The 17210-nt window shown below is 40.3% G+C and overlaps 2 protein-coding genes across 3 annotated transcripts; both read right to left on the bottom strand.

The window, feature by feature from the left end:
• Positions 1-432: 432 nt before the first annotated feature.
• LOC119791225 (zinc finger protein OZF-like) lies at positions 433-7121 on the bottom strand. The gene is made up of 2 exons (XM_038297209.1): positions 6539-7121; positions 433-2226 (listed from the first exon to the last, which is right to left on the bottom strand). The coding sequence occupies exon 2, from the start codon at positions 2209-2211 to the stop codon at positions 691-693; it is 1521 nt and encodes a 506-aa protein (XP_038153137.1). The 5' UTR covers positions 2212-2226; positions 6539-7121; the 3' UTR covers positions 433-690.
• Positions 7122-8192: 1071 nt separating this feature from the next.
• On the bottom strand, positions 8193-17210 carry LOC119791224 (ELAV-like protein 1). Of its 2 annotated transcripts, none has more exons than XM_038297207.1 (8): positions 17039-17210; positions 16542-16605; positions 14396-14461; positions 14106-14295; positions 11774-11877; positions 11181-11334; positions 10419-10644; positions 8193-10301 (listed from the first exon to the last, which is right to left on the bottom strand). In XM_038297207.1, the coding sequence occupies exons 2-8, from the start codon at positions 16575-16577 to the stop codon at positions 9983-9985; spliced, it is 1095 nt and encodes a 364-aa protein (XP_038153135.1). In that variant the 5' UTR covers positions 16578-16605; positions 17039-17210; the 3' UTR covers positions 8193-9982. The 2 variants fall into 2 exon arrangements, with proteins under 2 accessions (XP_038153135.1, XP_038153136.1); XM_038297208.1 differs by having other exon boundaries at positions 14124-14295; positions 17039-17209.

The raw sequence follows: 17210 nt of genomic DNA, 5'->3' as shown, positions 1-17210 counted from the left end.
ACATTTCAAAATGAACCAGAACGTGAAAAGAAAGCCTTAAAAAAACAAATCTGCAATCAAAGGTTTTTCTAAAATGTGTTAGACAAGGGAAACTAAATATAAATCCCTATTTCAAAAATGAATGGGATATGAATATTTTTCCGCTACACCTGACAGTGTTTTCAGTTACTCATTTTCTATGTACTGATTTTTCTCTTTATATTCTTATTGTTTCTAAACCAATATTGACAATAATACACTAAGCCTATAAGCTTTTATAATAGGTTTAAGCTTAAATTAGTTACTAGTTTTTCTCTAGCTAAAGTCGTACATTGTTTTATCAGTACCTGCATGGTGAGGGGTGGGATAATAGAGCCATAGATGGATGGAAATTGTTCACTGGGACTCTCAAACAACCTGCCCTAGACACAGAATAAAGAAAATAACATTCTCTTCAAAAAAGAAGAATTTATTAACCAAACACTTCAAGTAATGTGACAATGTACCAGTTACCCATCTTACAAATATGAAGCATTAGGCTCAAAAGCCAAAATAAAACGACGTATAAAACAATAGTCACAAGAGTCGGTTAAGGTTATGGTTTAGTACCTGTGTGAGTTCTCTTGAGACTGGGGAGTCGACTTTTGTCAGGAAATGACGTACCACAAAGGGTACAGGAAGAAGCCTTTTCATCTGTCTAATTTAGCATGTTTACTGCTTCTTCTTTGAATGAGTTCTGATGTGTGCCTTTAGATACTGCGGTCTGGAAAGTTTCATTCCACAGGTTTCACATGAGAAAGATTTTACACCTGTGTGAATTTTCATGTGTCTCTGCATATTACTTCTGTCACTAAAGCCTTTACCACAGGTTGAACATAGATACGGCTTCTCCCCTCTATGAGTTCTGATATGCCTTTCCAAAGATTGTGGTTTTAGACATTTTTTACCACAGGTGTTACATGAGATAGGCTTCTCACCTGTGTGAGTTCTCATGTGGCGATTCAAATTACTTTGTCTACTGAAATATTTATCACACGTTGTACAAGAAAAGGGCTCATCACCAGAGTGGGTTTTCAAGTGATAAACCAAAATACTTTCTTCACTGAAAGATTTATTACATTTTTTGCAGGCAAAGGGCTCATCGTCAGAGTGAGTTTTCATGTGATACACCAAATTACTTTTTCTGTTGAAAGATTTGTCACACATTTTGCAGGCAAACGGCTTCTCACCGCTATGAGTTCTCATGTGACAAACCAAACTACTACTCTTAGTGAAAGACTTACTACACATTTTGCAAATAAACGGCTTCTCACCTGTGTGAGTTCTCATGTGATTATTCAAAGTGTTACGGTCGCAATAAGACCTTTCACACAATTCACAAGGAAACGGCCTCTGACCACTGTGAGTTCTCATGTGACGAACCAGACTACAACTGAAGGAGAAAGCTCTACTGCATGTTTCACAAACAAAAGACTCTGATGCAGTGTTATTTCTGGTGTCCATGGTTAAGGTTTGTTGAATATGAGGGAGCGTTAAACTAAGCATATGATTCTTGATTGTTTCTGGTTCACTGTAGTCGTTCTGATCAACGGCAGGAGTCAGAATAAAGGGCTGGGTCTCCTGATTCCCTAAAGGTTGCACTTTGTTCTGGATGATATTGAGTTTAGCTTGTTCTTTCATTGGGAAAGGGTCTGGTTTCTTCTCTGTGTCAATCATCTGCGCTGGTTCTATGTCTATCTCTTCCACTTTAATCCCTACAGGTTTTGGTTCCTCCTTTGCCTCCATCCTCCATTCCTTGTCAGCGGCAGTCACCATAGAGGTGTTGTTCTCCAGCTTCACTAAATGAAGCCCTTCATCCAGAGAGAACTGCAGTTCAACCTGCTCCTTTCTAATTGGTTTAGATTCTGGTTCTTCTTTCATCTCATTCAGTTCCATTCTCTTCTCTTCCTCTTTAATCTGTACAGCTTCTGGTTCCTCCAGTTCGACCTTAACTGGTACAGGTTCTGGTTCCTCCTTGTAACCAGGAGTCACTATAGAGGTGCTGATCTCCTGCTTCAATAAAGGCAGCCCTTCTTCCTGAAAAATCCAGAGTTCAACCCTTTTTTCCTCGATTGATTGAAGCTCTGGTTCTTTATTTACTTCGGTCGTCTGATTTGGTTCCATTTCTTTCTGCTCCTTTGTGCTCCTTTGTTTTCCAATGTTAGGAACAACATCTAATGTCCTTAGAGACATGATGCTGTCGAGGACCTAAGGGAATGAAGAAAATTAGAACATTAACAATTGTCTTTACAGATATAGGGAGAAAATGGCAATAGACATTTAAATGTATTCGAACAACTACTCAAAAGTTTTACCAAGAATTGCAAGTATCAAGCCCCCTCTGAGTGAAAGTCAGCATTGTTTCCTACTCTGGCATGTCCCAGAGTAGGAAAAGCCACTGAAGGGAAGTCTCTGAAGGGATGTTGCATCGTTGCTCCTTTGATTTGGGGAGAAATCTCTAGGCCCAGACGGAGTCCCTGGCAAGGTGCTAAAAGCATGCGCAGGGCGAGCTCGCCCCCACCTTCACCAGGCTCTTCAACCTGTCCTTGGCCCAAGCCACCGTTCCGTCCCGCCTGAAAACCTCCACCATCATTCCGGTGCCGAAGACGTCTGCCATTACCAGCCTGAATGATTACCGCCCAGTGGCCCTCACTCCGGTAATCATGAGGTGCTTTGAGAAGCTGGTTCTTCAGCACATCAAGGACTGTCTCCCCCCACACCTGGACCCCCAACAGTTTGCATACCGGGCCAACCGTTCAACGGAGGATGCCGTTGCCGTAGCTCTCCACTCTGCTGTGAACCACCTGGAGCAGCAGCAGAGCTACGTCCGGATGCTCTTTGTGGATTACAGCTCGGCCTTTAACACCATCCTCCCGGACAGACTCATCATCAAACTGGGCTCCCTTGGACTCCCCCCTCTCACATGTGCCTGGATTAACAACTTCCTGACCGACCGACCCCAGGATGTGAGAGTTGGCCCCCACCTCTCCTCCACCCGCACGCTGAGCATCGGCTCCCCACAGGGCTGTGTGCTGAGCCCCCTCCTCTTCTGCCTCTACACCCACGATTGTAGACCGATCCACAAACACAACCGGATCATCAAGTACGACGATACCGCTGTGGTCGGCCTCATCTCCAGGGGCGACGAGGCCGCCTACAGAGAGGAGGTCCTGAAGCTGGCTGATTGGCGCTCAGAGAACAATCTGACTCTGAACACCAAGAAAACCAATGAGCTCATCATAGATTTCAGGAGGCACAGCCCTGAGCCAGCTCCCCTCTCCATCAACGGCGAGCAGGTGGAGAGGGTTCACAGGGTCAAATACCTCGGCGTCCACATCTCTGACCGCATCACCTGGTCAGAGAACATCACCACCATCATCAAGAAGGCCCGGCAAAGGTTACACTTTCTGAGAATCCTCAGAAGGTATAACCTTACCTCCGATCTGCTGCTGGCCTTCTACCGCTCCTCCGTCGAGAGCTTGCTGACCTACTGCATCATAGTATGGTTCGGCAGCTCCACCGCTGCCGACAGAGAGAGGCTGCAGAGGGTGATAAAGGCGGCGCAGAGGATTACCGTTCGCCCTCTCCCCTCCCTGACAGACATTTACTCCACCCGGTGCCTCAGCAGAGCCAGGGCCATCTCCAAGGACAGCTCCCACCCTGGCTCCACCCTGTTTGATCTGTTGCCCTCTGGAAGGCGCTACAGGCAAATGAGGATCAGGACAAACAGACTCAAGAACAGTTTCTCCCCCCAAGCCATTGCTGCCCTCAACTCCGACCTGCACTGACGGACACTTTTCACCTGGTTTGCATTATTCCCCAAGCCATTGCCGCCCTCAACTCCGACCTGCTCTGTTGGTCACTTTACACCTGTTTTGCACTACCCCTCCCCCCCACCCACCCCACAATCTGTGCCAGTACTGTTTACATTTCCTTTTCCTTTTTATATATTTATATATATTTTTTTTATTTTTCATTTTTTATTTTTTTTATTTTACGGTAGCTGATATGGAAATCCCAAAATCTCATTGTATCCGTTGCAGAATATAATGACAATAAAGGCTTTTTGACTTTTTGACTTTGACTTAACTCTTGTTCCAGCCTCTAGTTCCAAGCTATGCTAAAAAAGGGTACCCGGCCTTCTTAGCATGACCGGTGAGGGTGCTAAACAGCACCCAGCAACGCCCACTTAAAAAACACTGACATAATTTGGTGGGGAACGGGGAAGATGTCCCCTGCACTTTTTCAGAAGTCCATGTTCATCCCTTTCACTTTTTACAGTCCAAAAACAATGTTAACTTAACAATTCCCTCAATTCCCTCCCTGCCCTGCCCCCCTTCGCCCCTCCCTGACCCCCCAATATCCCCATCCTCCACTACTTTCCACCACTCTCCCCTGGACTGCTACTCTATGCACTATTTGCACCATTCACACTACTGTTTACATATTAATATTTTAATATTTATTTTATATCTTAGGTTTTTATTTTAGTGCTATGGCTCATTTAATACATATATATATATATATTTTTATATTTTATTATGCACCGTGGGGTTGAGGGGATGGAAATTTCATCTGTGTTGTATGTTTCATGTAGCACATTTGACAATAAAGTTGAGTTGAGTTGAGTTGAGTTGAGTAATCAATATATGATTGGAGTGGGATCAGTGACGATTAGAGTTCAATAAAGAGACAGCTCAGGGGAAAAGCTGTTCTTTAGTCTGCTGGTACTGGTCCGGAGGCACCTGAAATTCCTGCGGGAAGGCAGGAGAGAAAGCAATGTCTGGGCTGGATGCGAAGAGCCCCTGAGGATGCCGCAACCTCAATGTAGGAAGCGTTTCCTCTGGATGTGCTCCATGGTGAGGAGTGGAGTACTAGTGATGCGCTGGGCAGTTTTCACCACCCGCTGCAGTGCCTTGCGCTCTGCAACAGAACAGCTCCCTTACCACACTGTTGCACAGTTGGTCAGGATGCTTTCTATTGCACATAAAAGAGATAAAAGTCTCCTGGATATTTGAGGAGAGCTGTTTCTTCCTTAGTATCATTAGGAAGATGAGGTGCTGTTGAGCCTTCTTAACCAGGCAGGAGGTGTTGGTTGACCAGGACATGTCCGCTGAGATGTGGATCCCCAGAAACTTGAAACTGGAGACACACTTAACAGCCGTTCCATTGACGTGGATGGTGGTGAGCTCCTTCGTTTTGGTGGCATTGAGGAGCTGGTTATTTTCAGTGCACCATGTGGCCAGGTGCTTGATCTCTCTATAGACAGTCTCATCGTTGTTGCGGATAAGACCAATAACCGCAGTGTCGTCCGCAAACTTCATGATGGAATTAGAGTTGTACACAGACTTGCAGCTGTGGATGAAGAGGGAGTAGAGAAACGGGCTTAGCACACAGCCCTGTGGTACACCAGTGTTGAGTGTAATGGACGTAGAGCAGTTAGATCCTTATCGGACATTGTGGGGTCTGTTGGTCAAAAAGTCCAAAATCCAGTTGCACATGGAGGTGTTGATGCCCAGGTCATGAAGTCTGGCAATTAAATTAGCCGGAATGATAGTGTTGAATGTTGAGCTGAAGTCAACAAACACCATGTGTGCATAAATGTTCTTATTGTCCAGGTGTAATCGATAAGGCACTTTAGGAGATATATATATACTCATCATGGCTGCACAGGAGCACGCCTTAAACATCAGAGCAATAGAGGCCCAGATCTACCACACCAGACAAGACCGCAGGTGCAGACTGTGCATAGAGGCCCCTGAGACAATCCAGCACATAACTGCAGGGTGTACAATGCTGGCAGGGAAAGCTTACATGGATATGGATATATATGTATACATCTATCTATCTATCTATCTATCTATCTATCTATCTATCTATATATATATATATATATATATATATATATATATATATATATATATATATATATATATATATATATATATATATATAAATAAATATAGATAGATAGATAGATAGATAGATAGATAGATAGATAGATAGATAGATAGATAGATTCAGACAGCTGCCTATCAATAATGACAACATTATCAATGTACAATTAATAATAACTGAAAAACAGTATAATTAAAAGAAGCCTATTAAAACAATATTTAATGCAGGTGGTCTAGGCCTACATGTTATGTAATTGGGGGCGCGCGGCTGCCAAAAACTGTTGAGAACCACCATGACGTCATCGATAATCACTGTTTAAATAGATAATCGATGTTTTTAATGGAAGCCCCATATGGTTTGATAAAAAAAATAAAAGCTATCCAGCACTATTGATAAACATGTAGAAATTATACAGACACAACAAACTAGCCAACATTTTTAAGGGACAGAGTCTGTTCATTTTCTTTAAAAATAATTTTATTTTAGTTTTTTTTAGTCACTATTCAAAACAATGCTGGAAATCTCACAAATTGTTAGCCCAGGACGTTGATCTGTCCTCCACCGTCTCCGGGTCCTCAGAATAAATATCTTAATCTGTTTTCATTCAGACAGATTAACCTACCTGGATTATTTGAGTTGATACCGAGCAGTGGACCTAATGAAGAATCTCCCCGTCCTCTTTGAAGATTATAAAGATGGATTATTTTTTTTAGTCGCTTTCCATAGGAGCTGAATCATTCTCTAAAAAATGAAAATATATTTTTTAATCACAGACATTAAAATATTTAGTTAAATCCAAATCCTTCCTCTACGTATGGATGAAAAAAATTAGAATTATTTCATCTCTATCAAATGGTTAAACGTTCTTCTTCTTGAGTTGTAATGGCGGGTTAGTAAACAACAGTTTGGTGCATTACTGCCACCCACCGGTAAACTATATTATCTTCCCCAAACCAATTACAAATTTTTTCTCATCAAACGTACTTTTTTTAAAACAAGTTACACCTTTTCCTGTTCAAGACTCCTTGTTAGTTCTGTTCTTTGCCTCTGGTGTTTCCTACAGTTTTACATTACTACTACTTTGTTGTTTTAAATTCACAACATTTCTCATGTTTTGTCAATAATAGTGAATTATGTCCTGCCAGAACCAACCTTAATCTAGTCATCCTGTCCTGAATTCTGTTTCTTCCAATATTTCTTCTAATTTCTCCAACCTCACCCTTTATAGAACCATCTTCTTTTCATATCTTCAATTTCTCTTTATTTTTCCCTTTGAAAATGCTCTTAACCTCCAGTTTACTGATTAATAACCCTGTGACTCGTTTTTTAACCCTTTATTGGGCAACTCACCATTTTTGATCACTTAAACATCCCTTACAGATAGAGCCCCGTCCCTCAGTGAGGTCTAGAAGCACTAGATCTATATCCAGCCATTCAGCAAAGATTGTGCTACATGGCTGGACATCTTATTTTGCAGTTTGACCAATTAGATGAGCCCTTGAATAATATATAACCTACTTTAAATTAAGTTGGGGGGAAAAAAGTTAACAAGTCCCAAAAAGAAAATGTAAAAAGCTAACTGAAAAATTAAAAAAGCAAAGTTAAAAAATTAATAAGCCTAGTTAACAATTATATTTAGGTTTATAAACAAAAAAATGTAAGTGCCAGTATCAGCATTAATTCCTTTAAGGTTATGTTGGACTAAAAAAAAAGAAAAAAGAAAAAAAAAGTGTTTCTTTAGCTCTCAAAGCATTTTCATGAATTTCTTATAGAAAGACAATTTTTTTTCTGAATATATCGGGGCAAGTTGGCGTTTTATTACACTGAGATTAGTTTTTGCCATCAAAATATCCATATTTTTTGAATGTTAGAAAAGTAATAAGGTCTTGTCCTGGATTCCAATAACACTATTTGCTTGACATTTTGAATTTCAAAGTATTTCACGGATTCCCCCTTAAAGGGTTAATTCTTCTACTTTCTTGTCAACCATTTCATTTCCTACATTAGCTCATATGTGCAGGAACCCAAGTAAGACAACCGTTAACCGCACCATCTGAAAGCGATAGTGTTTAACCTCTAATAATATATTAAGACAGATTTCTGAAAGGTTTCTTTGCAGACTGATTAATGATGCATTTGAATCTGTAAAAACCCAGACTAATTACAAAGGATCCAGGTCTGCCTTTTTTGAGGAATTTTTATGAAATAATCCTCTGGTTAATACCGAATCTGCCTGACAAGCAGATTTAATTGGACAGAAAGTCATCACAGCATCCTTTACATGAACAGATTTATTATTGGATAAACAGTCAACATCACACCAAGTAGGAAATATGAAACCAATGGAAATAAAGCGATGAACCTATTCAGCAGGCTTTTAGCTAGTAATGTCTCAAAGGGTGTAAACTTTGGTGGACCACAACTTCAGGCTTTGCACGGCACGAGCTTCGTAGGGTTAAATGACAATTGTCCTTGGTGGTAGGGAACAATTGTCATTTAGGGGTGGCTAATTTGGCTTATAATCCCTGCTGGTCTTAGAATTGCTAACTGTTTAGAGATGGAATTAAATTCTTTCAAACAAACAAAAAATGTAGCTAGAGCATATAATGAATGAACAATATGAAAGAAAATAAGAATTCTAAATTAATATCTTACTTTAAATTAATATTGCTGGAGATTCCAAGTAATTCTAGTTTAAAATCAGTGATTACTAATTCATTGTTGTTAATATTTAACAAAATTTTATGTACGTCACATTTTTTACCCCATTGCTCTTGAAGAAGTTGGAGTTGTGGTTCTCCCTTTTTTTTTTTCTCTCTTATATTTCACCAAATTCACAAACTCCTTATCAGTTATGTTGTAAAGAAATTAAATCCTAGTCCGCAAACATCCTTATTTAAATTTTCCCTTAAATTTTCCTGTTGTATGTTCACATCTATGGATTGGATCTAAAAAATATCAAACATATTTCTATTCAAATTATAGATATGAAATCATACATTACAGCAAAAAATTGGCTTAAATCATATTACAGGTCATCAAATCGGTGTCAATTTAGTCTGTCAAAGAGGCTGTAGGAATTTTAAATGTCCAGCAGGTGTCAGTGTTCAGTGACAGTATCTACACTCAATCAATGGTTTGCAAGTGTGCTGAAACGCATCATGACACCTCATGAACCCATCTCTAACGGATAATATTTTTCCAAAGAACAAAAAAACCTCCAAAATAATCCTATAGTTGTTATCAGGCATTCAATGAGTTTTTGTAAAATTTTTAAGTTTCAAGCTTACCTGTTTGCAAGCAGTGTGTGGAGGGATATTAGATATCACACCAATAACAGCGCCGCTCTGCACTGTGTCACACCAACGTATCTGACATATACCCGGACAAGATGTGAGCTTCGTGCGAAATTACAGGAGACTAGAAGGGGAATTGAAGATGGCGGCCCGGTGAAGCCCGGATCTGCAAATTTTGACATTTGAGTGAAATTTCCGACAGGAAAAACAGGGCGTACAATTTGTCCTTTTTAAATTAAAGGCCGTACAATGTACGGCTGTACGCATGGCTAGCTAAAAGCCTGCTGTTCAGTTTGTTTTTAGAGCCGACATGAAGTCAGAACCTCATCAGAAACCTCTGAGCTTTGATGGTGTTTTTATTTGACTTCAGTTTCCAGAACACATCAGATAAACATGAATGATTCATTTACTGACTGCTGGAGTCTGCAGGGCGGAAACTGCTTCACATAAAAACTGATAAAAAAAACAAAAAAAAAAAAAACAAAGCAAACATGGAGGCTGATACTCAAACATTTCATCCACCTCTGACAACATTTTCAAGTTTCAGTGCCGCAGCTTCCAGTGAGGTTGCAGGGACTGAAAAACTTCGGATCTGAATGTCCCACAACTCCCAGTACCCTTTGGGTCCAACATTGTCTCCAAGTCCATAGAATTGACTAAAAGTGAGTTTCACATCTAAAAAAAAAAAAAAAATCTGCATGCTAATAGAAAAAAAAACAAAAAAGAGGAACTACATGTGATCTTTAGCCCCGCCCACTGCAGCCTCCTGCCTACTTATGTCCTTTATTGGTCTTGAAGGACACCTGAAGGACTTTGTCTCCCAGCTGATATCCGTTTAGGCTGTGGATGGCCATGGCGGCCTCCTCGTAGTTCGCCATGGTAACGAAACCGAAGCCTTTGCACTTGTTGGTGTTGAAATCTCGGATGACTTTCACGTTGACGACAGCGCCAAAAGGCCCAAACATCTGCCACAGCATTCCTTCGTCTGCGTCCTGGCTCAGGTTATAGATAAACAGGCACCAACCAGACGATGGGCTCCCAGAGGCTCCGCCCCCGGCCCCCATGTGGTCAGCAGTCATTGGAGAAAACCTGGAAGCAAACACAAAGAAACCAAATCATCAGAATAGCTGGACCAATGAGAGGTTAGGTCGTTAAAATCAGAGCACGCCATCTCAGCAGAGTTAAAAAATTTATCTTATTACTCACCGGAATCTCTGCGCCTGATGATGGACTGGGCCCCCGAAGCGTCGCGATTGGCCGTGGTACGTCTGTGACATCATCATGGAGTTTCGGCCCTGATTGGGGTTGGCAGCAAACTTCACCGTGATTGGCTCAGATCCACCGGGTGGGACGTGTCCGTTCAGGTGCTTCACGGCGTCCTCAGCCTCCGCTTTCTTATCGTAGCGGATGAACGCCACTCCCCGAGAGAGACCTGAGCAGCCAATCAGAAGACAGCAGTTCTTTTAAAGGAGAGCCAAAACGGTGGAGCGAGTTCGATGGAAAAGCTGATAGGGATCCACATAATGGTCCATTGGACTGAACAGGTTGGAGCAGATACCAGCAAACTAAAAGGTTCCCGTTTTCTTTATCTCATACATGTCTAAGCTAGTGAGTGTAAAGCAATATAATTTTGTTTTTGATCAGTATTTAATACAAATGTGACAATAAACTTTAAATATAATGATGAACAATTTCTTTTAATTCAGCATATTGAAAAAAAAACAGTCATTATGGAAAAATCCAGAGAAAATTCAGGTTTTTAAAAAATCGCCGTTAATCCTTAGTCAATTGATAAGGTCAGACAATGTTAGATTAATTCATCGATAACTAGTTGATAACTGAAATAATCAATAACTGGTCAGAATTTCTGAACTCTGAGTAGGAAACGTTTTAATTTGAACGCCCTGAAAGCCAGAAAGTCGGCCATACTTGATCTGAAGTGCAAAACCACTGGTCATGTGACCTCACCTGACGCCTGGTCCACCAAGACCCTGGAGTTGATGATGCGTCCAAAGGAGGAGAACATGTCCTCCAGGTCTTGCTGACTCAGCGTTCTGGGGAGACCGCTGATGTACAGGTTGGCGTCTTTGATGGTGTCAGAACTCGGGCGAGCAAACGACACCTGCAGGGAGGAGAGAGGAAGATTTCAGCTCCTCTTCTTCACAAAATAAAAGTTTAAAATAAAATAAAATACAGAAAATATTGAAAAAAAAAAAAAAACAAACAAAAAAAAGTTACATTCAGTGTCCAAATAAAAGACAGGATATTTTAAATAAACAGTAAAAATAAATTTAACATTTATCAGAATTTAGAAAAAAATAACATGTATTTGTGTAGTTTTCCAAAATAAAAGCATCCATTTTTCAAACTAAAGTCTTGACGCATCGTCTCACTGAACTGGAGAAAAGAGACAGATTCAGTGCCAACGAGCGTCAGAGCAGCAAACAAAATACCTCCGTTCTTCAGACGCTGCAGCTGAGAGCGCCCCCTACTGTCCAGGAAACATAACACATCTATCAGTTGAAAGAGGAAAAAATCAAAGAGCACCTGTGGCGCGTTACCTTGATAGTTTTAGACTGTAGCCTCAGGCCATTGAGGGTACTGATAGCCCTCTCTGCATCACTATGGTTAACAAAGTTAACAAAGCCGTAACCTAAACTGTGGCCTAGAGAAACACAAAGGAAAACAACAAAATAACAGCAAAACTCTCTGTTACAGCCATCACATTCTGAAAGAAACAGTGTTCAAAAACTGACAGAAGAAATAACAACCAGGTCCATAACACAACAAAAACAAAAGAAGTTCTGAGCAAACCAAGAAAACGGGCCTCAGCGCATAAAATCAACGATGCCAAAGAGTTAAAAGGGTTTTTCCTTTCTAAAATCCTAACAGCTGATTGGTCCAAAGGAGCTACTTTTAAAAATCTTCTCTACCCTTGCTTGGTCCAGGAAGGCTTCAGTTACTATGACAACACAGGAAGATGGTAGGAACACCCAAGACAGACATACGTCTGGCCAGTCTATGGTTACGGTGAAAGGATATCATTAAACTCATATATTTACACCATCATTAATGTTTTGTTTGATTTGTTAATGATTCTGTTTAAATTGTATCACTCAAACCATAGATAAAGAGACAGCTATTTTAGACCAGAGTGGGACTGAAACAATCAGATTAATTTACCATTTGCATTATCAATTTTCCTATTAAACGTGTTTTATCTGCAATGGATGTCAATTAAAATAATTGTGAATACTATTTTATCTTATTCAATTGAAAGAAAACTGAATTTAGTTTTATTTTTTAAGTTTAAGTTTATTTCAAGGTTGGTTAAACAAATAAACTAATCCACAAATAATCAACATCAACAGCCTTGGACCAGAGTTAACAATAAAAATGTTTGTAGAAATTTAAACAGAATAAATGTCCTGACTGCAGTTCGATGCTTTCAGGCCAAAAAAGTTAATTTATGAAAATCCATTCAGACTTAAATCTATATTATTTAGACTTTAGATGAGATGAGCAGGTTAATCTGACTTTGAGCTCAACTTCCTGTCCGCCAAAGTGGAATAAACTTATCTATTCAAGCTGCGTCAAAATAAAGTTGTTTCCTATTAAAGGTGATCACTTCTGCTTTGGTCAATATTTTACAAAGTTATCTCATTAAAACATTTGTTATCAAACCAAAATATCTGTTTATATTAAACGCCCTTTCAGATATGCAATTACAAAACTCCTCCAAGCTAAAAATTAGCATCTTATGTTCTTGTCTTTAAAATAGGGGCCATAAATCCTGGTTCTCTGGGCCCTTTGTCTTGCATGTTTTTTTCTCCGGGTGTTCTGGGGCAGAGAAAGGTCTGGAACATGGAGGACAGCGAGGTGAAGAACTCTAATCTAAACAAATAAAATAATGTTTAAATGGTTCCTTACACCTCAAACTCCCAAAACCCTTCATTTAAAACCAGTTTGGTTCAGATAAAAATTAAAATATTGCTCCGTTTTCTCCATTTGTTCAGAACAAAAACATTTCTTTAAATATTACTGAATTTTCTTTCTTTTAACATCAGCTGAAAAAACAATGACAAAAAACCTTTTAAAAGAAAAACAGAGGACCGGGTTCGGCCAAAGGACTCGCTGAGAACCCGTCTGAACGTCATCAAAAATATTAAAAATTACAGCTTCATCAGGTAAAAAAAAAAAAAAAAAAATCATCCAGTAATTAAAATAAATAAAATTACAGTTTAGAAATATTTCAGAAATAAATTTAGATTCAATATATGCATGAAAAAAAAAATCACAGTCAAATAGAAAAAAGTTTTCCAAAACTAAAAACAACAAGGACAAAAAAATAAAAATCATTTGAGTAAAAAAACCCAACAAAAACTAAAAACCGCAACAACTACAACCAGAGACCCAGAACCAGCCGGGTCAGAGCGGTGTCAAATGCAAAGGCTGACTGTTCCTCCTGAAGCTTTCAAATCAGGGTCATCAAAGATTAATTCTGATGCGTTTTTCACAGAGAACACAGATGCCAAACTCCAGTCCCCCAGGTACGACAACCTGCACCTTATAGACGTTTCTCTGCTTCAACACATCAGCGTCAAATAATCGGGTACTAAACAGAACCCGGCGTCACACCGAGGAGCCAATTCAGCAGTTTGATTCAGGTGTGGAAGCAGAAACACGTCTTAAAAGTTATAGGACACCTGACCTGGAGAGTTGGAGTTTGACACTCCGACATAAAGCCGGGTTCCTTTATAAAATTAAAAAATCTAAAATTTTGAAATTTATATCTAACATCATTAAGATTATATTAATGAATCAGATGTTTTAATTTGATCGCAATGAAACATTTAAACATTTACCCCAAGAGTACCCCAGCCCTATGAGTACCTGCGTCGCCGTGGTTACCTGCCGATTTGTCGCGGATCAGTTTGGCCGACTCCACCTCTCCCACGCTGCTAAAGAGGCTGCGCAGCTCGTCCTGACTCATGCTCTGCGGCAGGTAGTTCACGATCAGGTTGGTCCGAGAGTCGTCGTCCTCCTCCATCATTGCTTCGGTGAAGCCGTTATCGTACAGCTCCTGATCCCGCCACAGGTGAGAAACAGTCGGGTAACGATAACGAACAGCCGATAAAAAAGGCAGTCTAAGAACAAAGCATCCGATCAAAAAGCAGCATTACCTTTGCAGCTGCTCCTTTGGAGGAAGCGTCTCTGCCTTCACCCTGCGTCGGCTGGACCTCACACACCTGAACACACAAAAACATACACAGGGGTTGGTTTTATCAGGATGAGGAAGTGGTTCATGATGACCCGTACTCAGCTCATTAGTATTGGAGCTACAAACATTGTTAAAGCAAACTTTTACGCATCAAAGGATTATTTAAAATCTAGAAGCGTCTCAATGGAAGTTTAAATCACATGCAGTTCACTAAGGCAGCTGCAGAGGGCAGTATAGCCGGAGTGCACTGATTAGCGATGCAAGCAACTCAACATGTGTGTTAAACCCAATTTACACTACCCTCTGAAAACCGATCCATGCCGAGTTCGGACCGAGCTTAACTGATCTTGGTTACTCAACCGTTTACACACACCACATTACCAAGGCTCATCGCCTCCTAGTGACGATCTACGGTACTACACTTCTAGAGCAAATCAACATGGCTGCGCCTCTGACATTCAGGAAGTTTGGTTATATGTATGATATTTCGTTGTTTGCGGAGAGTCAGGTGCAGAAGGCAGCCTTTGGTGAATTTCCTTGACAGTCGGCTTTTGGGAAGTGGATACGACAAACGATAGTCTAATCAGGGCTTACAGACGCAGAAAAAGACGACAGACGTTTAGGTTCATCACATTGCTATGCAGAGTCATTCATGGAAATTGTATGGCGAGGTAAAAAAGCTAGTATTTTTATGAATGTTTGAAATTTCAATATTATGGATCAACCTTTCCCATTCTTTAATACTCAGCCTCCTGGCCACTTAAAGTCCCAATAAGTATTAAAACATTAAGACTTATACTTAGAAAGGTGTCAAAGTTTTTATTAATAAAATTATTTAAACATTGAGATCATAAAAAAGAATGTCTAGACGGGTCGACGGTTAAAATAACCGTCAGCCCTTACTTGTATATTGGTGACACATATATATTTCAGGCTGAATAATGCACTGATGCGTTTCCTAAAAATATTTTGCTTATTAAACTGAACCAGACTTGTTGGCCTTCAAGAACAACGCGGTCAAAGGAGCTGAGATACGGTGGCGGACAGGTGCAAACGCGCATCTAATGATGAAATGAGTTGCAAAAAACATGTGTGATGCAAACACCAAAACACACAATCGCAAAACAACAAATATAAAATAAAAACTGCAAAAAAAAAAAAAAAAAAAAAAAAAAACCTGCAACCACCGAAAGAAAATGACGAGACAGTAAAGAAAAAAAACCCCCAGCAAACTTGCTCCACAAAAGGCAAGTGCTCCAGACCACTAGAGGGAGTCGGAAAAAAGAACAAACCATATCAAACCAGAGTCCTGATATTACTATTCAAAACTATGCTTTTATTCAGTAATACCGTCAGTCCAAATGTTTGAAAAGGGAAGATAATAAACCTCTCCTTCCTTCGTCTACTTTATTTTTCCTGCACTAAAGCTTGAATTTCTATTTGCATGGTGAGTTGGGTCAGATATGGCAGGTATTTTTTTCTCCCTCTACCGGTCTGAAACAATTCAGTAGAGCTTATGGCTTCTTTTTTTTTTTTTTTAAACCATTTGCAGATTTTATTTCTGTGATTACAGCATTTTGTTTGTGATTAAAGGTTCTGTTTTTTAGCGAAAGTATGTTTTTTTTTGTTTGTTTGTTTTTTTGCATTTTTAGGTGTTTTTTCAATTCATTTAACATTAACCTGCAGGTTTGCATCTCATTTCTGCAACATGCAGCATTTTTCTTTTGGCGTTTACATCACACATATTTCTGCAGCTTTTTAGTCGTTTACGGTTTGTATATTCATAACAGCAGCAGCAAACTGTGCTTCATAGGGAGTCAATGCATCCCCTGGACATCCTGCATGGAGCTGCTACCAACCAGTGGGAGACTGATGGATATTGACCCAGTCCTTCATCAACAAACATTAAAGGTTTGCTCTTTGCCACTGAGAGATGATGACTTAGTTAATTGTCCATCTTTGCACTAAATAACAATGAGGGCCTAACTTGGGATGGAAAAGCTAGAGAGGATTTTGGTATCTGCACCCCTGGATTTAGAAATACACCTGAAGGAACATTTCCTTTCACCAAGGAAACGTTAAAGAGATACCATCAGCTGAGACCTCACCTTCAGGTACCTGATGTGTCCTCGTCTCACTGCCATGGAAACAGGTCCGGGCGATTAATAGGGTCTGAAAAGGGAAGCTGATTGGTTAGTGACGGGATCAAAGGGTTTCAGAACACTTTGATCTTATGCCATTAATAGACCTCCGCAACAAGAATAAAAAGACGTTTTGTGTTCATTAATTTGACCAATTGATCTAATTAGATTTACCTCATCATTAAGTTACCCACAGTTACCCTCCCCCTCCCTACTGATTTTAAGCGGGCCACCGTCTGACATAAAACGGTGTCATCGGGCTCTAAACAGCATCAGTTCCAGTTAGAAGACAGGTGTTGATACAATCCCCGCGCTACTGATCGTGATTTCCGAACCAAACCAAAACGGACCGGGACGAATCTGGCGCAAGCAGGTTATAGGACTCCAATGGAGCATGCGGAGCTAGCATGCTGCTAACATGCTAACGGCGGGAGCTAACGGCTAATATGATTGACAGATCTCACCTGAATAGGAGGCACAGGTGGAGTAGAAAATGTCCACAGCAGTGGACTGGTTCGGTTTAGGTACGACCGATAGCTCGGATGGTTTATAAGCGGAGTTTATTGCCTGGAGCTTCACTGGAGACGGTCGTCTCAACACAAAGGACCAAAGTACCGCGAGATTACAGCTTCCTCT

Source organism: Cyprinodon tularosa, unplaced genomic scaffold (genome assembly GCF_016077235.1).
Source record: "Cyprinodon tularosa strain WSP-4 unplaced genomic scaffold, ASM1607723v1 ctg385, whole genome shotgun sequence".
NCBI classification, from domain to species: Eukaryota; Metazoa; Chordata; class Actinopteri; order Cyprinodontiformes; family Cyprinodontidae; genus Cyprinodon; species Cyprinodon tularosa.
This window is presented reverse-complemented; position numbering and strand designations above follow the sequence as displayed.

Bases quoted from the DNA above. Each gene is read 5' to 3' on its own strand.
- LOC119791224 (XM_038297207.1), bottom strand. From the start codon at position 16,577: ATGGCAGTGAGACGAGGACACATCAGGTACCTGAAG. The intron at 14,462-16,541 runs GTGAGGTCTCAG...TTGTGTGTTCAG, and splicing joins GACACATCAGGTACCTGAAG to GTGTGTGAGGTCCAGCCGAC. The intron at 11,878-14,105 runs GTACTCATAGGG...GTGTTTCTCTAG, and splicing joins AGGTAACCACGGCGACGCAG to GCCACAGTTTAGGTTACGGC.
- LOC119791225 (XM_038297209.1), bottom strand. From the start codon at position 2,211: ATGTCTCTAAGGACATTAGATGTTGTTCCTAACATTGGAAAACAAAGG.